The sequence below is a fragment of the Ursus americanus genome, chromosome 24 (assembly GCF_024610735.1).
Source record: "Ursus americanus isolate L20-20 chromosome 24, mUrsAme1.1.p, whole genome shotgun sequence".
In the NCBI taxonomy this organism is placed as follows: domain Eukaryota; kingdom Metazoa; phylum Chordata; class Mammalia; order Carnivora; family Ursidae; genus Ursus; species Ursus americanus.
In genome coordinates this window covers 15,624,139-15,642,423 of record NC_142150.1, presented here as the reverse complement: position 1 = coordinate 15,642,423, position 18,285 = coordinate 15,624,139, and the positions used below count along the sequence as shown (strand labels likewise).

At 35.0% G+C, this 18,285-nt stretch overlaps 1 protein-coding gene across 6 annotated transcripts in view; it reads right to left on the bottom strand.

Moving 5' to 3' along the window:
• Positions 1–18,285, bottom strand: part of METTL15 (methyltransferase 15, mitochondrial 12S rRNA N4-cytidine) — a 182,061-nt gene that overhangs the window by 26,521 nt on the left and 137,255 nt on the right. For 5 of the 6 annotated variants that reach the window (XM_045808588.2, XM_045808589.2, XM_087855361.1 and 2 more), the window contains exon 5: positions 14,603–14,781. In XM_045808588.2, the coding sequence (XP_045664544.1) occupies positions 14,603–14,781 (179 nt within the window). Of the gene's footprint in view, positions 1–4,639; positions 4,714–14,602; positions 14,782–18,285 lie in introns of all 6 variants that reach the window. The other variant, XM_045808590.2, reaches the window with a different exon arrangement.

Here is an 18,285-nt window from a genome sequence, read left to right as displayed (position 1 = left end):
TATATCTTTTAAAAAATTTACTGAAAGATTAGGGAAGTAGAAAAAGTAAAGTCATCAAAAGGAAACAATCAAGAGATGTTAGAACTAAAAGAGCAGTGCCTGCCTTGGTTTATTCATATTTCAGTGTTTTAGAAGAAAAGGTTAATCAACTACCAAAGTGGCATAGCTTAATAGATACACAAAATTGATGCTAGCAATTATCAAGATTATGTTATAAAATGTCACATAATAGAAATAAAGCAACGAGAATCAAGCTTACTAACAGAACAAATTGTGACATGAAACATGAAATAATAAAAAAATGAGAGCGAAGTGATATTTAAGAGAAGAAAAAATATTAGTGATGAAATGAGATACAGAAGGGCCCAAGTACTTTTGTTTATGCGTAGTTTTTTTGTATTGAAAATTCTCCTCCTAGACTTGTCCCTTGGATACTTATTATTCTAAGTGTTTGTTTAAAGGCCACTTCTTTAGGGTGGCCTCTCTTAAAACCCTAACCAAGCTATATTCACTACAATACTTTCTCATTTACCCTGTACTTTTTTCCTTAATATTTACACAATGTATAGTTCTCTATTCATTTGACTATTTGCTTACTGTTTTTCCCACTGAGGCACATAAAGATTAAATAACTTGCCAAAATCACACAACCCTTAAGTAGCAAAACCATGATTTGAATGCAATTCTGTCTTGAAAGGCTATATTCTTCCTGCTCTACCACACTGCCATGAGGAGGATAAAAGATGGACAAAACGCTACGATAGTTTAAATCAAAGACTATACCCTACTCAGAAAATCAGGGATGCAATCATGAAAAATTTTCACTCCCAGGTCTTATGCTGTACCCTAGAAGTGGAGATAGAAGAATTTTGTTTTGTTTTCTTTATTTCTTGTTGTTGTTGTTTTTCCAGGTAAAGGATACAGCATGATCAAAGACGTAAGTAAGGAAAGTACAAGTCATATTTGGGGAAAAAGGACAGAACAATTAGGTAAGAATATAGGAGGATGATGAAAGAGAAGTGTGAAAACAATAGCTCGGGCCAGAGAATGGACCCAAATACATCAAACATAGGAGGCTGGGATCAAATGCATCAGCAATGGAGAGCCAATGAAAGTTTTTGAACAAGTAAATTACATGATTAGTAAAACTGTGACGTCTTAGGGGATGGGTTGGATGTTAAGGAATGGAGCAAAGCCCACTCAAAATTAACTTAAGATAAAAAAAAAATAAAGGAAATGTGGGGATCACAAATAGCCAACTTTAAGGGAATTGAAAAGCTATCAGACAAGGACTCATTCCACACCTGTATTTGTGGATGCATTTGTGTGCATTCGTGTGTGTGTGTGTGAGAACATCTCCTCCATTTTCTGGACATCTTTTCTTTCTGCAAACTTACTTCCTTCACTCTGCTCTTGGTTCCCAGTTCTCTTAACTATGACTTTCACCTTGCTCTGGATTGACAGAAAGGCAAATCTGGTCTCAATTCTACATTCCTAATACCATATAGGTATAGTTTCTGGGTTTTGTGGCTCACATTTTTGAGAGAAGTATCTATTTTATATGACTTAATTAGTTGTTTCTGGGGTGACGTGGTATAAATATGGCTACCTAGATTCAACCTCTTTATCAGGTATCAGGAATTGGTAGAGTTCTGGGCAATTCTAAGGGAAGAGAGTGTGGGCTGGGCAGACACTCCTAAATATAACAAATGGATTTAAGGGGAGAGAGTAAAAGCAGGTAAACCTCTAAGGAGGCTACTGTAATAGTCTAAAAAAGAAAACAGTGGTGGTGGTAGGTGTGGAAAAGAGAACTAAATCAAAAGCCAAATCAGGGTAGAATTTAATAACTGATCAATGGAAAACTGTGGGGCAGGGGAAGGATTGTCAGGAAATGATTCAAAACTATCTCTGAAGTTTCCAAACCAGAGACTAGGAAAATGTCTGTCATACTTTCATAAAACATTAGAGACTGAATGGTTTCATATACCTTCCCTTTATAAGAAAATAAAATTGGGACCAGAGAGAAAAAGTGACTTATCTTGAGTAACAGTCAATTAGTAGCAGAGTAGAATTAAGACTTAAGGAGACTGGACTTGGCCAAGGAATGGTGATAAAACCTGGAACTTGGGTAAGGTAGAGGAAATGGTGCTGCAAGATTTCCAAGAAAATAGGCAAGACAGTATTCCATGGGAAGAATTAAAGATGCAAAGTGAAAGATACCTATGTAAAGTAAAGTGAAGAGTAAAAAAAAGAGTAATAGAATCGGGCACTGCATGATAAGAGATAAAGTGGAAGCTGGTCAGGACTAGAGCTAGTCATAATCAGGTAAGTATAGAATGTGTAAGGAATCGTTAGCTGGGAACCAAGAATAGTGGAAAGGAGTCTTATTAGTCATCAGTGGTGGTATGAGTCAGAAGCCAGATTTGCATGGTCAGCCAGCCAACTAGAAGCAATTGAATGGTATCCAGGTATTACCATATGCACAACAAATCCAGAAAGTGAAGACAGTTTTGGTGGAGAAACTTATGAATTTGCCACATTACACATTTTGAGATTGGGGTGTTAACAAGAAATTCAGGGAGATGCCCTGGAGACCACTGGAAATGTGGGAGTAGACCTTGGAAATGTGGTCTGAGCCAGGGCCATGTCTGTCTGTCTGTTTATCAGATGACCTGCTAAAAGTGACAATCTAGAGAGAAGAGAAGACATTTCAGTGTAAGCTTTATATATGGTGGGGTGGGTGGGAGACAGGACAGGAAGAGAGAATCTCAAAATAAGAACATTAGCCTTGGACAGCAGAGTGGTTTGATTGCCACTGGAGATTTGGGGAAACCATAAATTTTACCATGCTCTGGTAGCATATTAGAAGAATTGTTATACAACAGTCATACAACATCTGTTTCAACAAAACGTTACTGAAAAAGACACGAATTACATGGCTTACTTTGTTTACATAGGTAGATACATTATTTTAAAGGGGAAAAAAACCTCCCCATTAGTCACAGCCAATTTCAAGAACAGCTCCTTCTTTAAAGCATTATTTAAATAATTACAATCCTGAGGAAAAATCTATTACATGACTGGAACTGTACTAAGTAGTTCCTTAAGCTTTGGTCACTGTGCTATTACCATGTAAATCCAATGGCAGCCATTTTAAATGCAACTAGTGTAAAACTCTGCCAAACAAGGAAAAGCTAAGGATAACTATGGCACAAATTAAATCCTTTATTTTAGGGAGCTTGAATCCCAGGCAAAGAGAAAGAAAGACGGGCTTATGAGAAAAAAGGGAGAAAGAGTAATAATTGGCAAAAGAAGCAGAAACTAAAACACACAGTAAAAGATTATGTAAGTAGAAGCCACGAGAAAGTAAAAACAAGAAAGAAAAGATCTGATTAAGCAGAAACTAGTCATCCTAGAAAAAAATTAGTCATAGTAGCTAGACATAGAGAATAGCCAAACCAAAATAATGATAATTTATTAGAACAGAGAGACAAAGATGTTTCCTGTTGAGGCTGCAACATGATAGTTTAGTTGCAAAATTGTGTAGTATCCTGAACAACCATTTGAGTTGTCTTCTGGTCTTTCAGAACCCTCACTGTGCAGCTCAGATAACTGTCTTTCTTATTAACATGAATAGCTTTATAATAACTCCTTCTTATTATGACATATAGCTTATAATAACTCTTTATTACTTAAGTCTGCTTAAATGTGTCTTTGATTTCTACCACCTCAATAGCCTAACTTACTTTTTGCACAGCAGGTAGATGATCAGGTGGAAAAAAGAAAGGGAAAAAGGAAGACGCAAGTGTTAAACCACAACAAATAAAGTAAGCAGAGTTCCTAAAGGGGATGTGTGTGTATGTAAAACCCACTGAAGATATGTTCGCATCGTATACATTTTACATATATATGTTTGTGTGTGAGTGTGTATAAAATCAGCAGATGAAATAAATAGGAAGAACTAGAATAATGGAACAAATGAGCACAAATATGAAATAACTACATATATTTACTATATTTAAAATAAATTAAGATTTAAAATAATTGAGAGACTATAATGAAAGAAAAAGAACAACAGTATTTTTAAAAAATAGAACTTGTAGGAATGACTAGTTCCTACTTTAAAAATTCAACAAATAGGTTAAACAGCAGATTAGCTATCTTTTTAAGAGGGCCTTAGAGAACCAGGAAAGGATTTTACCTAGATTGTAATATAGAGAGGGAAAGACACAGGAAATATGAGAGACATAACTGCTGCCCAGGAGTCAAGAAAGTAGAGGAAATAAATATGGAAAGAAACAATGTCTGATATTTCCAAAAATGGAGAATATTAAAGAAGTTCATTCTGTTTCATTAATGACCAATAAAAACAAAATCACAACTGAGCACATCACAATTAAACATCAATGACAGGAAAATCTTTAAAGGTAGCCAGGGAAAGAAAAAGACCAACCATAAAATAATGACAATTAGACTTTTCATCAACTATAATAAATGTCAAGAGACAATGAAATATTACCTTCAAAGTACTGAGCGAAAATAATCATAAACCTGTTGACTGTATATCAACTAATTATCATTCAAAAGTGAGGACAAAATAAAGATATATTTAGATAAGGTATGAGAATGTAGCACTCACTGAAAACATCAAAATACAGGTTTTCTTCTTGGGTAAGAAGAAAACTGATCCCAGAAAGGAGTAGGAATCACGTGCTAAGAAAAAAAAAAAAAAAAAGAAAGAAAAACGTAAACATTTTGATATATCCAAATAAGAACTAACTGTGAAGACTACCATCTAAATAGGGGAAATCACCTTTTGTTTTAATTCTTAGAAGATGAAAACTTTGTCTTAATCATTTATGCAACTTCATTAGTGCCTACCAGAAAGTGGACTCACAATAAATACTTGATGATTAAATGAATATGTAATGTATATACAAAATGAGTCTCATCTCAATGTTAGGTCAAAGTCCCTGCTTTGCTAATGAAGAAACTGAAAATACAGAAGACTGACCCAGTACTGTATGACATATTGAACCTATTTGCCTTTCAGAGAATAGGAAAAGACATTACAATGTCAAAAAAATTATGACAGTTTCTTTTATTATTATAGGTCTGAGTCTACCTAATAAAAAGTGCCTATTGTTGAAGACACTAGTTGGTCGTAAGACTTTCTTTATGAGCTGTCTCTGGTCTCATCCACTTTCTAAACATCACAAGAACTACAAAGAAATGGACATTGATTTATTCATTCAAGAAATAGTAATTAAACATCTATTATAAGCCAAATGCTTTATTAGGTCTTGAGGCTATAACAATGAAAAAGATGTATCTAATCCTTACTCTCAAAGAGTTAGTAGCCCAGCTGATAAGAAAGTCATTAAATGAATAATCATGCATTACAAGAATGTAGGAAGTCAGCAAGTATTTCCTATTGCTTACTGTGTGCTATATGCAAATGAAAAGGGAGAATACATGTTCTGTGATTTGTAATATGGTAGAAGAGATTCCAGGTAATTAAAAATATGTGAAGCAATATATAGTCACATAAAGAATAAACGGGTAAAATAAATTACAATGTTTGGGAAATGGCAAAACTGCTATATCCTTGACAAAAAATAAAAAGATGGGGAAAGACACAAAAAAGTTACATATATTAAAGATATGAAAAATTAATAGAGATTCCTTTTATTTTTAAATTCCTAGGAATATCTTTTCCAAATATTCCAAAATTTATCAACTTTGGCACAAAACAAAAGATATAAAAGAATTTGGAAGTATTTTTGTTAGTGTTCAGTTATGATTAAAGCTTGGACATCAAAACTATTTTCATTCACTATTTCCCCTCCCAGCCCTAGAAATATAATCTTTGATCTTTATCAACCTATTAACATTTGGGGTTCTCTTTCTTTGACATTCTTCTGGGATGATTTAAACATTTAAACTTTGAAAATGAAAGCAGATGCCTGTCTTCAAAAAAATGTTCCCAACATATAAATATAATGGCTGATGTCTAAAACCTCCTTTTAGGAAAAGCACTGCAAACTGTTGATCCTCTCAGTACTTTAATGGTGAAGTAAAGACATGTTATTATACCTCCCATGTAGATGTGATCTGATACATGTCAATCTCAAAAACAAGATGGTAGTACAATTAATACAGAAGACTGCCTGATCTTAATTCTTAAATTGAAAGTTCCTGCAAATATCCAGCACCAAATTCTTAAGCCTTCTGAATAACTAGTTACAGGAACAAATAATCTTTCTTCTTCTTTTTTAATCAATACAGATAAGGACAAGATGGCTAGATTATTTATATACATATTTACAAAATTAATACCAATGTGAAAACTGTTATGTGCAGAACATATGATGCCAGCAAATCACTTTAATTTTCACTTGTACAAGTACACAAAATATAAAATAATAAGAAATGGGGCAATGAAGTAAAGGGATGCATTTCCCTTCTCTTGTTCCATAGAAGGAGTTTGAAATTCAGCCATAATCAGTAACACTTAGAGAACCTGATTATGCCAATCTATTGTTCTAAAAACCTGCCCCAACTCAAGGTCACAATTAGGATAGTGGATACCAAGATAATGGGAAGGAATTCCAGGGATTTGGAATTCTATTGGGTCCTGGGATTGGACCCTGAATTGCCTATCTTCTACTCCCCTCAACCCTCTGAAATCCTACCTGCTTCTTCATTTATTTATTCATTTGTTTCTTCACTTCTGCAGTTAATAAGTATCTACTGGGTCCAAGGGACTTTTCTATAAATAGCCATCACTTCTCCTAAAAGACTCAACTCAAAGGTCTCCTTTCTGTAACTTCTACCTAACCGCTCTCCACAATAACTCAAACCCTCTTGCCACATTGAAATCAACTTCTCCCTTTTCTGGGTTCTCATATCTTTTTGCTCATGACACTATTATATACAGCACTTGTCACAGGGTAACAGAGTGAGCTGCTTTTTATGACTGTCTCCCGTATGAGTATGTGAGATCCTGAAAGACCGAGTTGTCAGCATTCTCCAGCAACAGTTCATACTGTACCTTGATCATAAGAAAAGGAACTAGAGTAGTCCTAAATAAGAGCACAGGGTCTAGAGTACGATTACTAGCTTCTAATTCCAGCTCCACCTGACAAGAGACAAATTACTTAGATTCTTTGTGCTTCAGCTTATTCTTGCGTAAAATAGGGATAAAAACTACCCGCTTTATGGATTATTGGTGAGGACTGAGTTAATACATAAAAATAATTTAGGACAGTGTTTTGTATTTGCTCAGTAAGTGTTAGCATTTATTGTTATCATCATCATTAAATTAGGCTTGGGTCACAGTCACTTGGGATTAGGGCAATCCTTGCTCCCCACTTGACACTTCAAACTGAGAATTGCCAGATTTTTTTAGAAAGAAAAGATTTTCAGGTTTTTTTCTTTTCTTTTTTTTCACATTTCATTCTCTTCTGAGTTGGGCTTCTTGTACAGAATGTCTCTTGGAAAGATTACTTATTAAAATAAGAAATAAGTTTACTTACGAAATGTCATTTGATAATTTAGTTGGCATGAAGTTACCATATTAATGTACACAGTGTATAACAGATTGAACTCAAGAGATTTAAATGACAGAATAAGTGCATTATCATAGGCGGTGACAATGACAACTATGACTCACTGGAAAGCCATCCAACTTTGACTGTAGGTTTGACCATACCATTTTCCACCAGAGTGACAATCGAACTCACTGACATCTTCATTTATTTCTTAATCATGGCCATGTTAGTATCCAGAGTGCTTTTTGGGAAAGATGGAGGACACAACATGCAGGTTATTAAAACAATAAAGGGATGGCAAACTAATCTGATTAACTTCATCAGGAAACAGGTCCACTAAAATTTGGTGGCAATGACTATTTCTTAACGAATGCTGCACTTTATTTATTTTGTACCTTGAATGTTTCTCTCCAGATTAACAAAACTTTGCTGGAAAAAGATGATTTCAGATACAAGCTGAGGCATAAGCTATTATTGCTTACTGTGGAAAGATATACCTTATATGTACCAATGCAGCAAAACATGATTCTTCTTTTTTCTAAAAGTCACATAATCCGTAAGGGAAGAACAGCTTGGAATGAAGCAATGAGCCTATCACAGATCACACTGTTGGCTGTGGACAGGTATTCACTGGTATACGACCACAGTCATGGTTCTGGTTAGTGTATCTGTTTGCTCCCTGGATCACCCCAGGTATGGATAGAGAGAAGAAGAAAATGCCTACAGTTGTATTTGCACTTTAAAATTCACAGAGACCTTTCTTATATACTATACCATTTATTGGTCATAGCAAGAATTAGTTATTCTTTTCCAGATGAGAAAATAAGGATCTGGGAAGATAAGTGACTTACTCAAGTTCACAGAGCAAATAAATAGTGGAACCAGACAAAGAACTTGAGAATTTTTGATCCATGTCCTGGAGAGTCTCAATTTATTCCTCAAGCTGTTTTAATTTATACTGAATACTTTGATGCTTAGGTCTCCCCCCTCTTCAGTGTGAAGAGCAGAGTACAATTGATTCTCAGTAATACCTAACAACTTATACTTTTTTCCCCCTGAATTTTCATTTTACTTTGGCTGGGAATGTACACATCTTTTTATTGATTTATTTGTTCAACAAGCATTCATTAAGCTCTGGCCATGTACCCAGTTCATGAGTCAGAATAAAGGTTACATAAAAGTTTCAGTCAGGGAATAATAAGTCTATATATTTAATCAACAAGAACCAAATATATCTAAGAAGCTTACCCCCCTCTTTGTTCACATTCAAAAATTGATATTGTAAGCCTTCTGTCACTTCTTGATTGTCAGTGCATTGATTATCTATTTTTATGAATTTGAAGCTAAATCCCAATGATCTGAAAAGTGATTGGCATACTTTGATTTTGGCATGAGCTTGGAAACTGTGAGTGAATTTCAATATGAATTTAAGCAAAACATAGTAGGGTTATGAACAAAGTAACAAATGATCATTATCATAAATACTATTCACTTCCATTTCAGGATGAGAAAGATAAGGCCTAGAACTGTTCGAGTTTACATAGTAGCAAGCTGCAGAACCAGGACTTGAAGTAAAATCTCTTCATTAAACTAAATTTAATTTAATGATTAAATTTCCGCTGATGTATCCAGAGAATGGAAAGAGCAATGGAATATGGAATAAAATGTGGACAGCCTTTAGAGGAAATACTCAGAGGCATGTCTAGAACCAATGCCATTTTTAAGACTACATAACTCAAATATACATTAATTCTGTAAAATCTAGACCACAACCAAGGTTTTTTTTTACAAAATTAAGTACATAAATCTTCTTTTTCCTGGAGAGCTTGAGAGATTTTTATATGTACCATTTCCCATTTTTAAAAATTCTTAATTAATAAAAATAGTTTATTAGTTTTCTTTTTCTTCACAGCATCTCTAAAGAATAAGGGAGGAAAAATATCATTTCAGCTTAAAGATGAATAAACTAAAGTACTGGGAAGGTAATGTGCTTTTTCTAATTTACTTGAGTACTTAGTGTTATTAGAGCATATTGGTATGGGAGGGATTCACTGTTTATGACCTCCAAGATGGAACACCAATTTTTTTTTTTTGTTTTGTTTTGTTTTGGTTTTTTTTTGAGAATATTTAAACTTGCTTTTATTTAAAATCAGAAACCAGTATTGGAACACCAATTTTATAGTTACACTGATACTATTTCACCAAATACCAACTTTATAAAAGTAGAACCTTCCTGATCTTTGTGATTTTGTTTATTTTATATATAAACCTTAAAAAAGTATTTATCAAATGCCTTCCAAGGGCCAAAACTATGCTAAGCACTGGGGGCACAGTGATGAGTAAGAGAGTCATGACAGTGTCCTCACAGTGCTTACCAGCTGGAGCAGAACCGTCCAATAGAAATATAATGCAATCCACATATATTACTTAAAATTTTCTATAGCCACCTTAAAAAAGCAAAAAGAAACAGGTATAGTTAATTTTAATACTGTATGTATTAAATAATTTCTAAAATATGACTATTTCAACACAGAATGAACATATAAATTTTTGAGATACACTAAAGTCTTTTTTCAAATTAAGGTGTGTATTTTACATATATGAACTTTCCATTAGGAGCAGCCACATTTCAAGAGTCCATAAACACATGTGGCTACTGGCAACTGTACTGGATAGTATAGGTCTAGGGGAGAAGTTAAATAGGAAGCAAGCAATAGAACAGTGGGAGTGCTATGACAGGGAAATGCAGTGCTACGGGAGCATGGAGGAGAACATCTCAACTAATCTGTGTAGAACTAGAAAAAACCTTCTGGAGGAAGTGACACTTCAACTACGCTCTCAAAAGGATGAGCTGGCATTAGCTACAGGAAAGGACACGGGTTGGGGACTTTAGAGTTAATATTAATAATACACAAGGCCTGTGAGAGTGACTACGGTGTGCTGGAAAAATGAGACTATGAGAACTTTAGTATGGTTAGAACAGAGATTATTATGGAGAGCAAGAAAGATGAAAATGAAAAGACAGGTAAGTGCTGGTCCACGAAAAGCTTCGCAAACCATGTAAAGGAATTTGGATTTTATTCTAAGGAATTCATCCTTTCTAAAGACTTTAGGTCTCTATTTATGGAACTAGCAATTTCAGACTGAAATGTGCTCCTCTTCACAGAAATACAAGGGGGAGTAAGACAGATGGAGATGAAAAGGCTAAAGCAAGATGACCATTTATTAGAGGTGATGAAGAGTTTGGTTCTATATTAAATTAGTCCCTCAGGTCATTTTCAAGTTTTAGATTTCATAAATCTAACTTTTTAGCTATAACTGTATTAGAACATAAACTAGGCTTAACAAAATGTGGTTTGTTATTTATGAATTATTTTGGGAGGGAACACTAACGTGCTAGATATTAATATTAAAATTTCTGGCTAGTAGTTCTAAATAGTGTGTATGAATAGTGAAGTCCCCACAGGTTGTTTCTGGAATTATAAATTACTAATTTGGTAATTCACAAAGCAATTCATGGTAGTTGTAAGTATCCTGTTCCAATTTGCAGCCTCGAACCCATCTTCTGGTGCTCACATGATATGGCAGAGTACTGGAACTGTAGTTACTTGTACTAGCAAAAGGCACCAGGCTTTACGTTTTACAAATTACAGCTTAATCACTTGAATTATTATGTAATTGCACTAAGTATACTGTGATTACAAGTGTTGTGGTCTTCCTTGTTCTAATGGATTATTAACTTTTTGAAAGTAAAGGAAGTGATTCATATTTCCATCAATATATGCGTTTTACTATGTCAGGAACTGTGGCATATTTCCCAGAGTGCTTGATAATCTTGAACATACTTAGTATGATTTTATTAGAACCAGAAAAGATGTCCAAAATATAGTCACAGCATGTTATAGCCTGCCAAAACACATGTTTATTAAATAAAGATATTGCTTAGGAACTGTACCAGGTTGAATAGTGTCCCCCAAAGTTTGTGTTTACCCGGAACCTGTGAACATAACTTTATGTGGAAATAGGGTCTTTGCAGATATCATCAAGTTGAGGACATATTCTATTAGGTCGTGCCCTAAATCCAATACGACTGATGTCCTTATAATATCAGGAAAATTTGGACACAAAAACTTGTACGGGGAGAATCCCATGTGATAGTAGAGGCAAGACTTAGTGATACATATACAAGCCAAGGAAAACCGAGGATTGCTGTCAACTGCCAGACATTAGGAATAGTCAAGGAGGCATTCTCCCCTAGAGCCCTGCTGATGCCCTGACTTTGGACTTCTAATCTCCAGAACTGTGACAGAATAAATTTCTGTTATTTTAAGCCACCAAATGTGTGGTACTTTGTTACTGCAGTACTAGAAAACTAATACAGGAACCTTACTGGGCCCTCCATTGCTTTCCATATTTCCTCTGTGAGTAGTTCTCTTAAGAGACTTCTATTTAAGGGACCTGACAAATTAATCCCTTCCTCTGTTTAACTGTCTCAGGATAGTATTTTACTCTGAGCATTCCTATACAGTCCTGCTTCCACCAAAAGAGCTATACCCTTATAGCCAAGAGCACTTACTTTTGCCACTAATTAATTTAATCAAATATTATATAAGCTGGTGAAATATGAATGCAAAATGAAAGACATCTGCTATTCCCATCAAAAATAATGTAGACACTTTGGAGACTCTCAATTAAGGTGAGTCATGTAAAAAGGCAATGACATTAGATATACGTGAGGTAATGATGAAAGATTCAAAAATTATGAAAATCTAGAAAATATGTTCAGATTGCTTTGAAAGTACCTTTAAACTCTAACTTCATTTTAATAAAAATAAAATCAGAGCTTGTAGAAGATATGTCATGGGTGTGGTTTATGTAAGAATGGACTTCGTAGAACTGCAATTAAGACTCGAGCATCTCCATGCATATATAAATATGTATAGGTTCTATAATTCTCCACATGTACCAACTTTTTCTATTACTCACACAATCTTAAGATTACAATAAATAAGAGGGTTTCCATTATAAGTAAAAGAACCATGTTTACTATACTATGTTTTTATTCAGTCACTTACCAGTCAGTAACTTTGTGAACAAAGGTTCTGATCTGCTCTCCATTCTACTGTTAGTACTCAGTAAAATGCCTGGTATAAAGCAGCCTCTCCCAAAATAGTTTTTGAATAAAGGAGCACAAAATGCAAACCCATTTTTTTTCCTGTTTTCCCCTTGTTCACAGAATTATATCATCAATAAATTTGTATTATTATGAGCTGATTTGAGCCATAAAAATGGACTCATTACGGGGAACTCAATCTTTTAATGGAATTTATTAAAGTCTACACATATGTGAATATTCTTATTCTTATGATATCATTTCTCATAGCCCTAATACGTTTTTCACATCATAATCTTTCTGAAAATACTTAAACTATTTCTATTCTACATCTTGATATAATTTCTGTGTAATGCCACAGAGTTATTACCCCAAGTTTGCAGATTAGGACACTGAGACAAAAAAGTTAACTCAATATCTTAAAGCTAAATTCCCAGTTATGCCTCAAATTCATGAGCTTCCAAATTCTAGATTAGTACTGGCTTTGCCTTTAATTAAACTGTCTACCTTGGAGGAAACTACTGACCCTCCCCTGAGGCTCAGTTTCTTCAGTTATCAGATGAGGTTTTTTGACTGGATAATCTCTAGGATGCCCTCAGCCCTGAGTCCTCATTTTCAGCACCAGAAGACTCTGGATTTTCTCATGTATATAAATATGGGAGACAGAGAACAACATATACAGCTAAGTAAGGTAGTAATAGTTAGCATAGAGTAGAAAGAAAGGGATACAAGACAGAGGGTAAATTAATGCAGCCTGCTAATACAAACTCTTTTTGGGAAAAGATACCATGGAATATTTTATGATCATATAACCCACAAGAATTTTGCTCCTACTTGATTACAGGAATCTCAGTGGTAAGTTAGAAGGGCCTTGAGGTATGTATAAAGCTTAAAAAATTTAAAGACTTGGTCAATTCTTTATATTTTATTATCCTAAGTAAAATATAGTCCTATTAAATTATATCGTAAAGCAATTGCTATATGATTGCTAAATCTTGATCTGAATGAATTCATAATCAACTTTTATTCCTTAAACTATAGATAATATTAAAAGAGAGGTAACCAATATTAGGTTCTTTTTATAAAATACAAAACTATTCATTTCCTCTACTTCTTTAGCTGCTTAAGTAACTTAATAGGAGCCATTGGAAAGAAATCCTAATACATTTGGTAAATAAGAATGATGTAGGGTTTCAGATGGCCCAACAAGTGGAGAATTTAACACTGGAATTCTGTTAAATAACTGCAGGAGTTGTATTTTTGCCTTGGAAGACTTTCATCATGGAACACAGCTGTGAAACAACTTTGGCTTCAAACAGAAAGGCTATAATAAAGCGCCTCCTAGCTAGACTTAAGTTCAAGAGGTTTATGGTGGCAAACAGCAGAAAAGATGAAATGTTTCAATAAGCCCCTCAGGCTGATTTAGTTAGCATTCACAAAGTGGAATAACCTATACATCACATACCCTTTGTTAGCTGGTTGTTTAGAATAGATGTATGAGTCACTGGATTTTATTTTAGCAGTTGGGCAATGCAATTCTCCTTTTGCCCAAAATATTAAAATGCAGAAATGTGAAACTAAGAGAGGTAATGTCAGATCTTATACAGAATGCTTATCAACCACTGTGATGGATCAAGAAATTCTTCTGCTCTTGTCATTCCACACTTCACCTCGGTAGGCACAAATGATAAATTACCTCTCATAAAAAAACAATCTATTGTTCAACTAATCAGCAACTACAGTATATTTTCTTAAATTGTGTGGGGGAGAGGTGTTGGAGGAGGGAAGCCTGCAAAAACTGGTATGGAGAGAAGGATACACAAGATTCTATCCTGCATGATTTTAAGTACAAATGAATCCCTCTGGGAGTTTGGGGGATTAATATATATATATTTCCCCCCCACCCTCAGACACTGTTCAGAATTAATGAGGGTACCTGCAACGATGCTGGCAAGCTGCTGGGTTCTGGAGATAGGGTAGAGGCTGCGTGCCTGAACGATTGCTGAAGCGATTTTCTTGGCATGCTTCTCCTCCCCGTATGTTCTCAGGATGGATGCAAGTGCCTGTTGATCTAACGCGTTCACAACATCAGCTGCGGTGGGCATGTCAGGGTACCTACGCACAAGAAGAGCCAATTAGTTTGCTGACGTCAGTTTTCATTGACAAGAGGTGAAACTTCAGAGTACTGAAGTCAGGCATATACACACAGTTTAAGAGAGCGTCTGAGGTTTTTTTTAAGTCAGAGACTTAAATCTTAAATGAATGAAATAGATTTTCCATTTCAAATACCCATCATAATAGCAATAATGGATTGTGTGTGACATTCATCAAGGTCAAGGGCAGAGGGAAATTAAAATATTTTACTAACCTTTAATTAACAAAGAAGTTATTATTACTAATGCAGATTTCCCCTAAACTAAAATAATGGAAAATGTTTGGATTTAGTTTGTTCAAAATTTAAATTACTGCTTGATTCTGTTTTTCACTATAAGAAGATACAAGATACTGACTGATATTTAAATGAGCCTATATCTCAGGAACTTAACTAATTCTGAGATTATAAAGTAACTGAGTACTTATATGGGAGCACAAACTGAACTTAGAAAGTCTATATAAGAAGATACTCCTGGTCAGTTTCCCTCACAAAAAACTGAACAACCTTAATGTATTGTAATAATGTATGTTATTTCAGATGTTTAATGATATTGGCTTATAAACCCATGACTAAAGTGACCATGGGGTAAAACTTAGTAACCAAGAAATAGTACTAAACAAGCCTAAGATGGTAATTTCAGGTGGAGGAGACAAGGAAAAACAACCTCTAGCCAAATGGAATAGACCACAGTAGTAGGAAATAGCATTCACTCTGTCAGACCATCCCAGTTTACCTTCCTTTAGGGAAATGTGTCAAGGAATTCTAAGTGATGAACTAACCGAGACCTTACTTATTATTAAGATAGCTTTGTTAACAGTAATGTTACTACTCCTGTAGTTAATGTGTTGGACTGATTGTCAGTATCACACTCTGAGGACTTAAAGTAATAAGGATATGGTAGCTTTAAGACCTAAAGACTACACCACAGTGGGGCTGTGAAGAAACACCTGAATCCCTTCTTAAAAATACTATACTGCACCTTGTTAGCATGCCTAGTGCCTCCAGGAGAAAATTCTGTTGTTGTCTTTGACTTGTGCCCTATTTTGCCATGACCTCTTCCCCACCCCCTCTCTCTTACTGTGTGTGTGTGTGTGTGTGTGTGTGAGAGAGAGAGAGAGAGAGAGAGAGAGAGAGAGAGAGAGAGAAAGAATGACACCTTGCTTTCCAGATCTCTCTTTTTTTTGGGGGGGGGGGCTGCCATGGCACCCCCATACCAATGAACATCCTATAAGGTAGGCCTGTTTCCATTTCAATAGGCTTTGTTCCTTCAATAATAGCCTTAAGGATAAAGATTTAATCTCTACAGTCAGATCAAGCTAGGTTAGAATCCCAGCCTTGCTCTTCATATTGTGTAAGCTTTTTAACGTACTGAAGCCCCAATTTCTAACCTGTAAAATTAAATAACAATGCCTTCCTCACAGAATTGTTGGGAGAATTAAGGGCACATGGAATTGTAAAACAGACAGTAGAATGTCTGGCACACAAAGAAATTCAGTGAATGTCTGTGTCCCTTAGATCTTGACCGTTCCTAGATTTGCCCATCATCATTCTTGGCCTAATGGACAACATATTAGCTAGATCTTTCACAGTTGTGTATTCAACTGTCCAAACCACTGAGCATCAAAATGAACTTTATTAATGATAGTAAAATCGGACCCATAGGCTATATATAGTCCAGCTCTACCAGGACAACTCTAAGATTAGTACGGATGTACTCAGCAGTTTCTTATAATACCTTTCTACTTTTAAGTAAGACCATTAAACAGCATTTTGCTCAAATATAGTTCAGTGGGTAATGGGCATAATTTTATTTTACCCTCATGTTAGCACTGAATGGCAATGTAGAAGTTTCCACTGTGGCACAAGACGAAAGGGGTAACACTGAAAAGCCAACAGACTACTAGGAGACTTCAGAATAGGCATTCACATGAAGTCAAGATACAAAAATCTGCCCCCCCCCCACCAACTTAACAGGTGAGAGATCTCGTCAGTTCCCCAGAGATCACTGATTTAAAATAATTGCACTGACATAAAGAAAATATTAACATAAGTGACAATTTATTAACTTCCAGTGAAGAATACAACTGATAATAGAAGTAGACCTGCAAGTCCTTGAAGTTCTATTTTTTTGCTACATGATAACCTTTTATAATCTGAGAGCTGTTGTGGAAATCAGGATAGCACAGACTAAACTATGCTATAAGATTCCAGTGTTAAATGGCAACAGGTTAAGAAAGCCTCTTCATTGCAGAGATATATCAGCCTCCAGGATCTGACTGGCCATATTTTTTGGCTTGGACTCCTTCACCCCATAACACCACTTGGATAAGTACTGCACATATTTGCAATGACTGACTCTCTTTTTCTATGAATTCATGTGAACCAACCTCCTCTTTCTGAATGCCATATACTTTCTTCAGATCAGTTCATATCTTTGATTAGGTTATACAGTCTATGCTATCTACCTGGAAGCCATCCTGATTTTTAAGATATATTTGCTCAACTCTAATCTCACCCATTATGTATTGACTTAGAGTTTAATGCTCAAGGGCAATTTTATTTTCAGGTTCTTAGGGGAAAACCTCAAGAACTCTGATTCACAGACTACAATTTGCTGAGAAGTCTTTATATTAACAATATAGGGATTTAATATCATTAACTAGAAGCTTTGTTCATTGTATTTCAGAAGGCATCCTCCTTTAACAAGACATAGGAACAGCAGAAATTTGCTTGACATTTTATTACCTCTGCACAACAACCTCAATCTCCAAACATGAAAAGATATTTGACCTTTACTATTAGTCACTGCTTTTTAAAGGATTTTCATTATTTTCTTTTATGATCACATTCTTCATTCTATGAATGCCAACTTGTGCAAAAGAAGGTGTAAGACTCAGAACAAAAAGTTTCCAACAAGTATGGGTCACAATCCAAGTTACCAGGTCATATCAAAATGGGGAAAAGGCTGTATGTGAATAATTACCATCGAAGAAAGCATGCTATGGGAAAGAAGTCAAAGTCAACTCAATATTAATTTGCTGACTTAAGCAGGACATTAAATTTCTTATATACAGGTCCTTCTAATAGATTGGAAGACATTTTGGAAAACCTATTTGTCTCAGGAGAAATGTTTATGCAGGTCTAGAACTGCAGATTAGTATCAGTAACAGAATGGTTTGTTTATTTAAATATATGAAAATCTAACATTTCTCTTAGAAGGTAAGCTTCCCAAAGGTAAGGGCCGTGATACATAATTTGGCGGTGGTGGTGAGGCATGAAATGAGAAAGAAAAACATGGTTAAGCTTTGTACATACAGGCTATTCCATCCCTGAGCCAATGTCAGGCATAGAGACAAGTGCTAATCTAAACTTTAAAAATTAATTTAGGTTTAAAAGAACTTATCCTATACTTTACTAGAAGTAAAGTGTGTTATATGTATATATGTATATATCTTTGTATTATA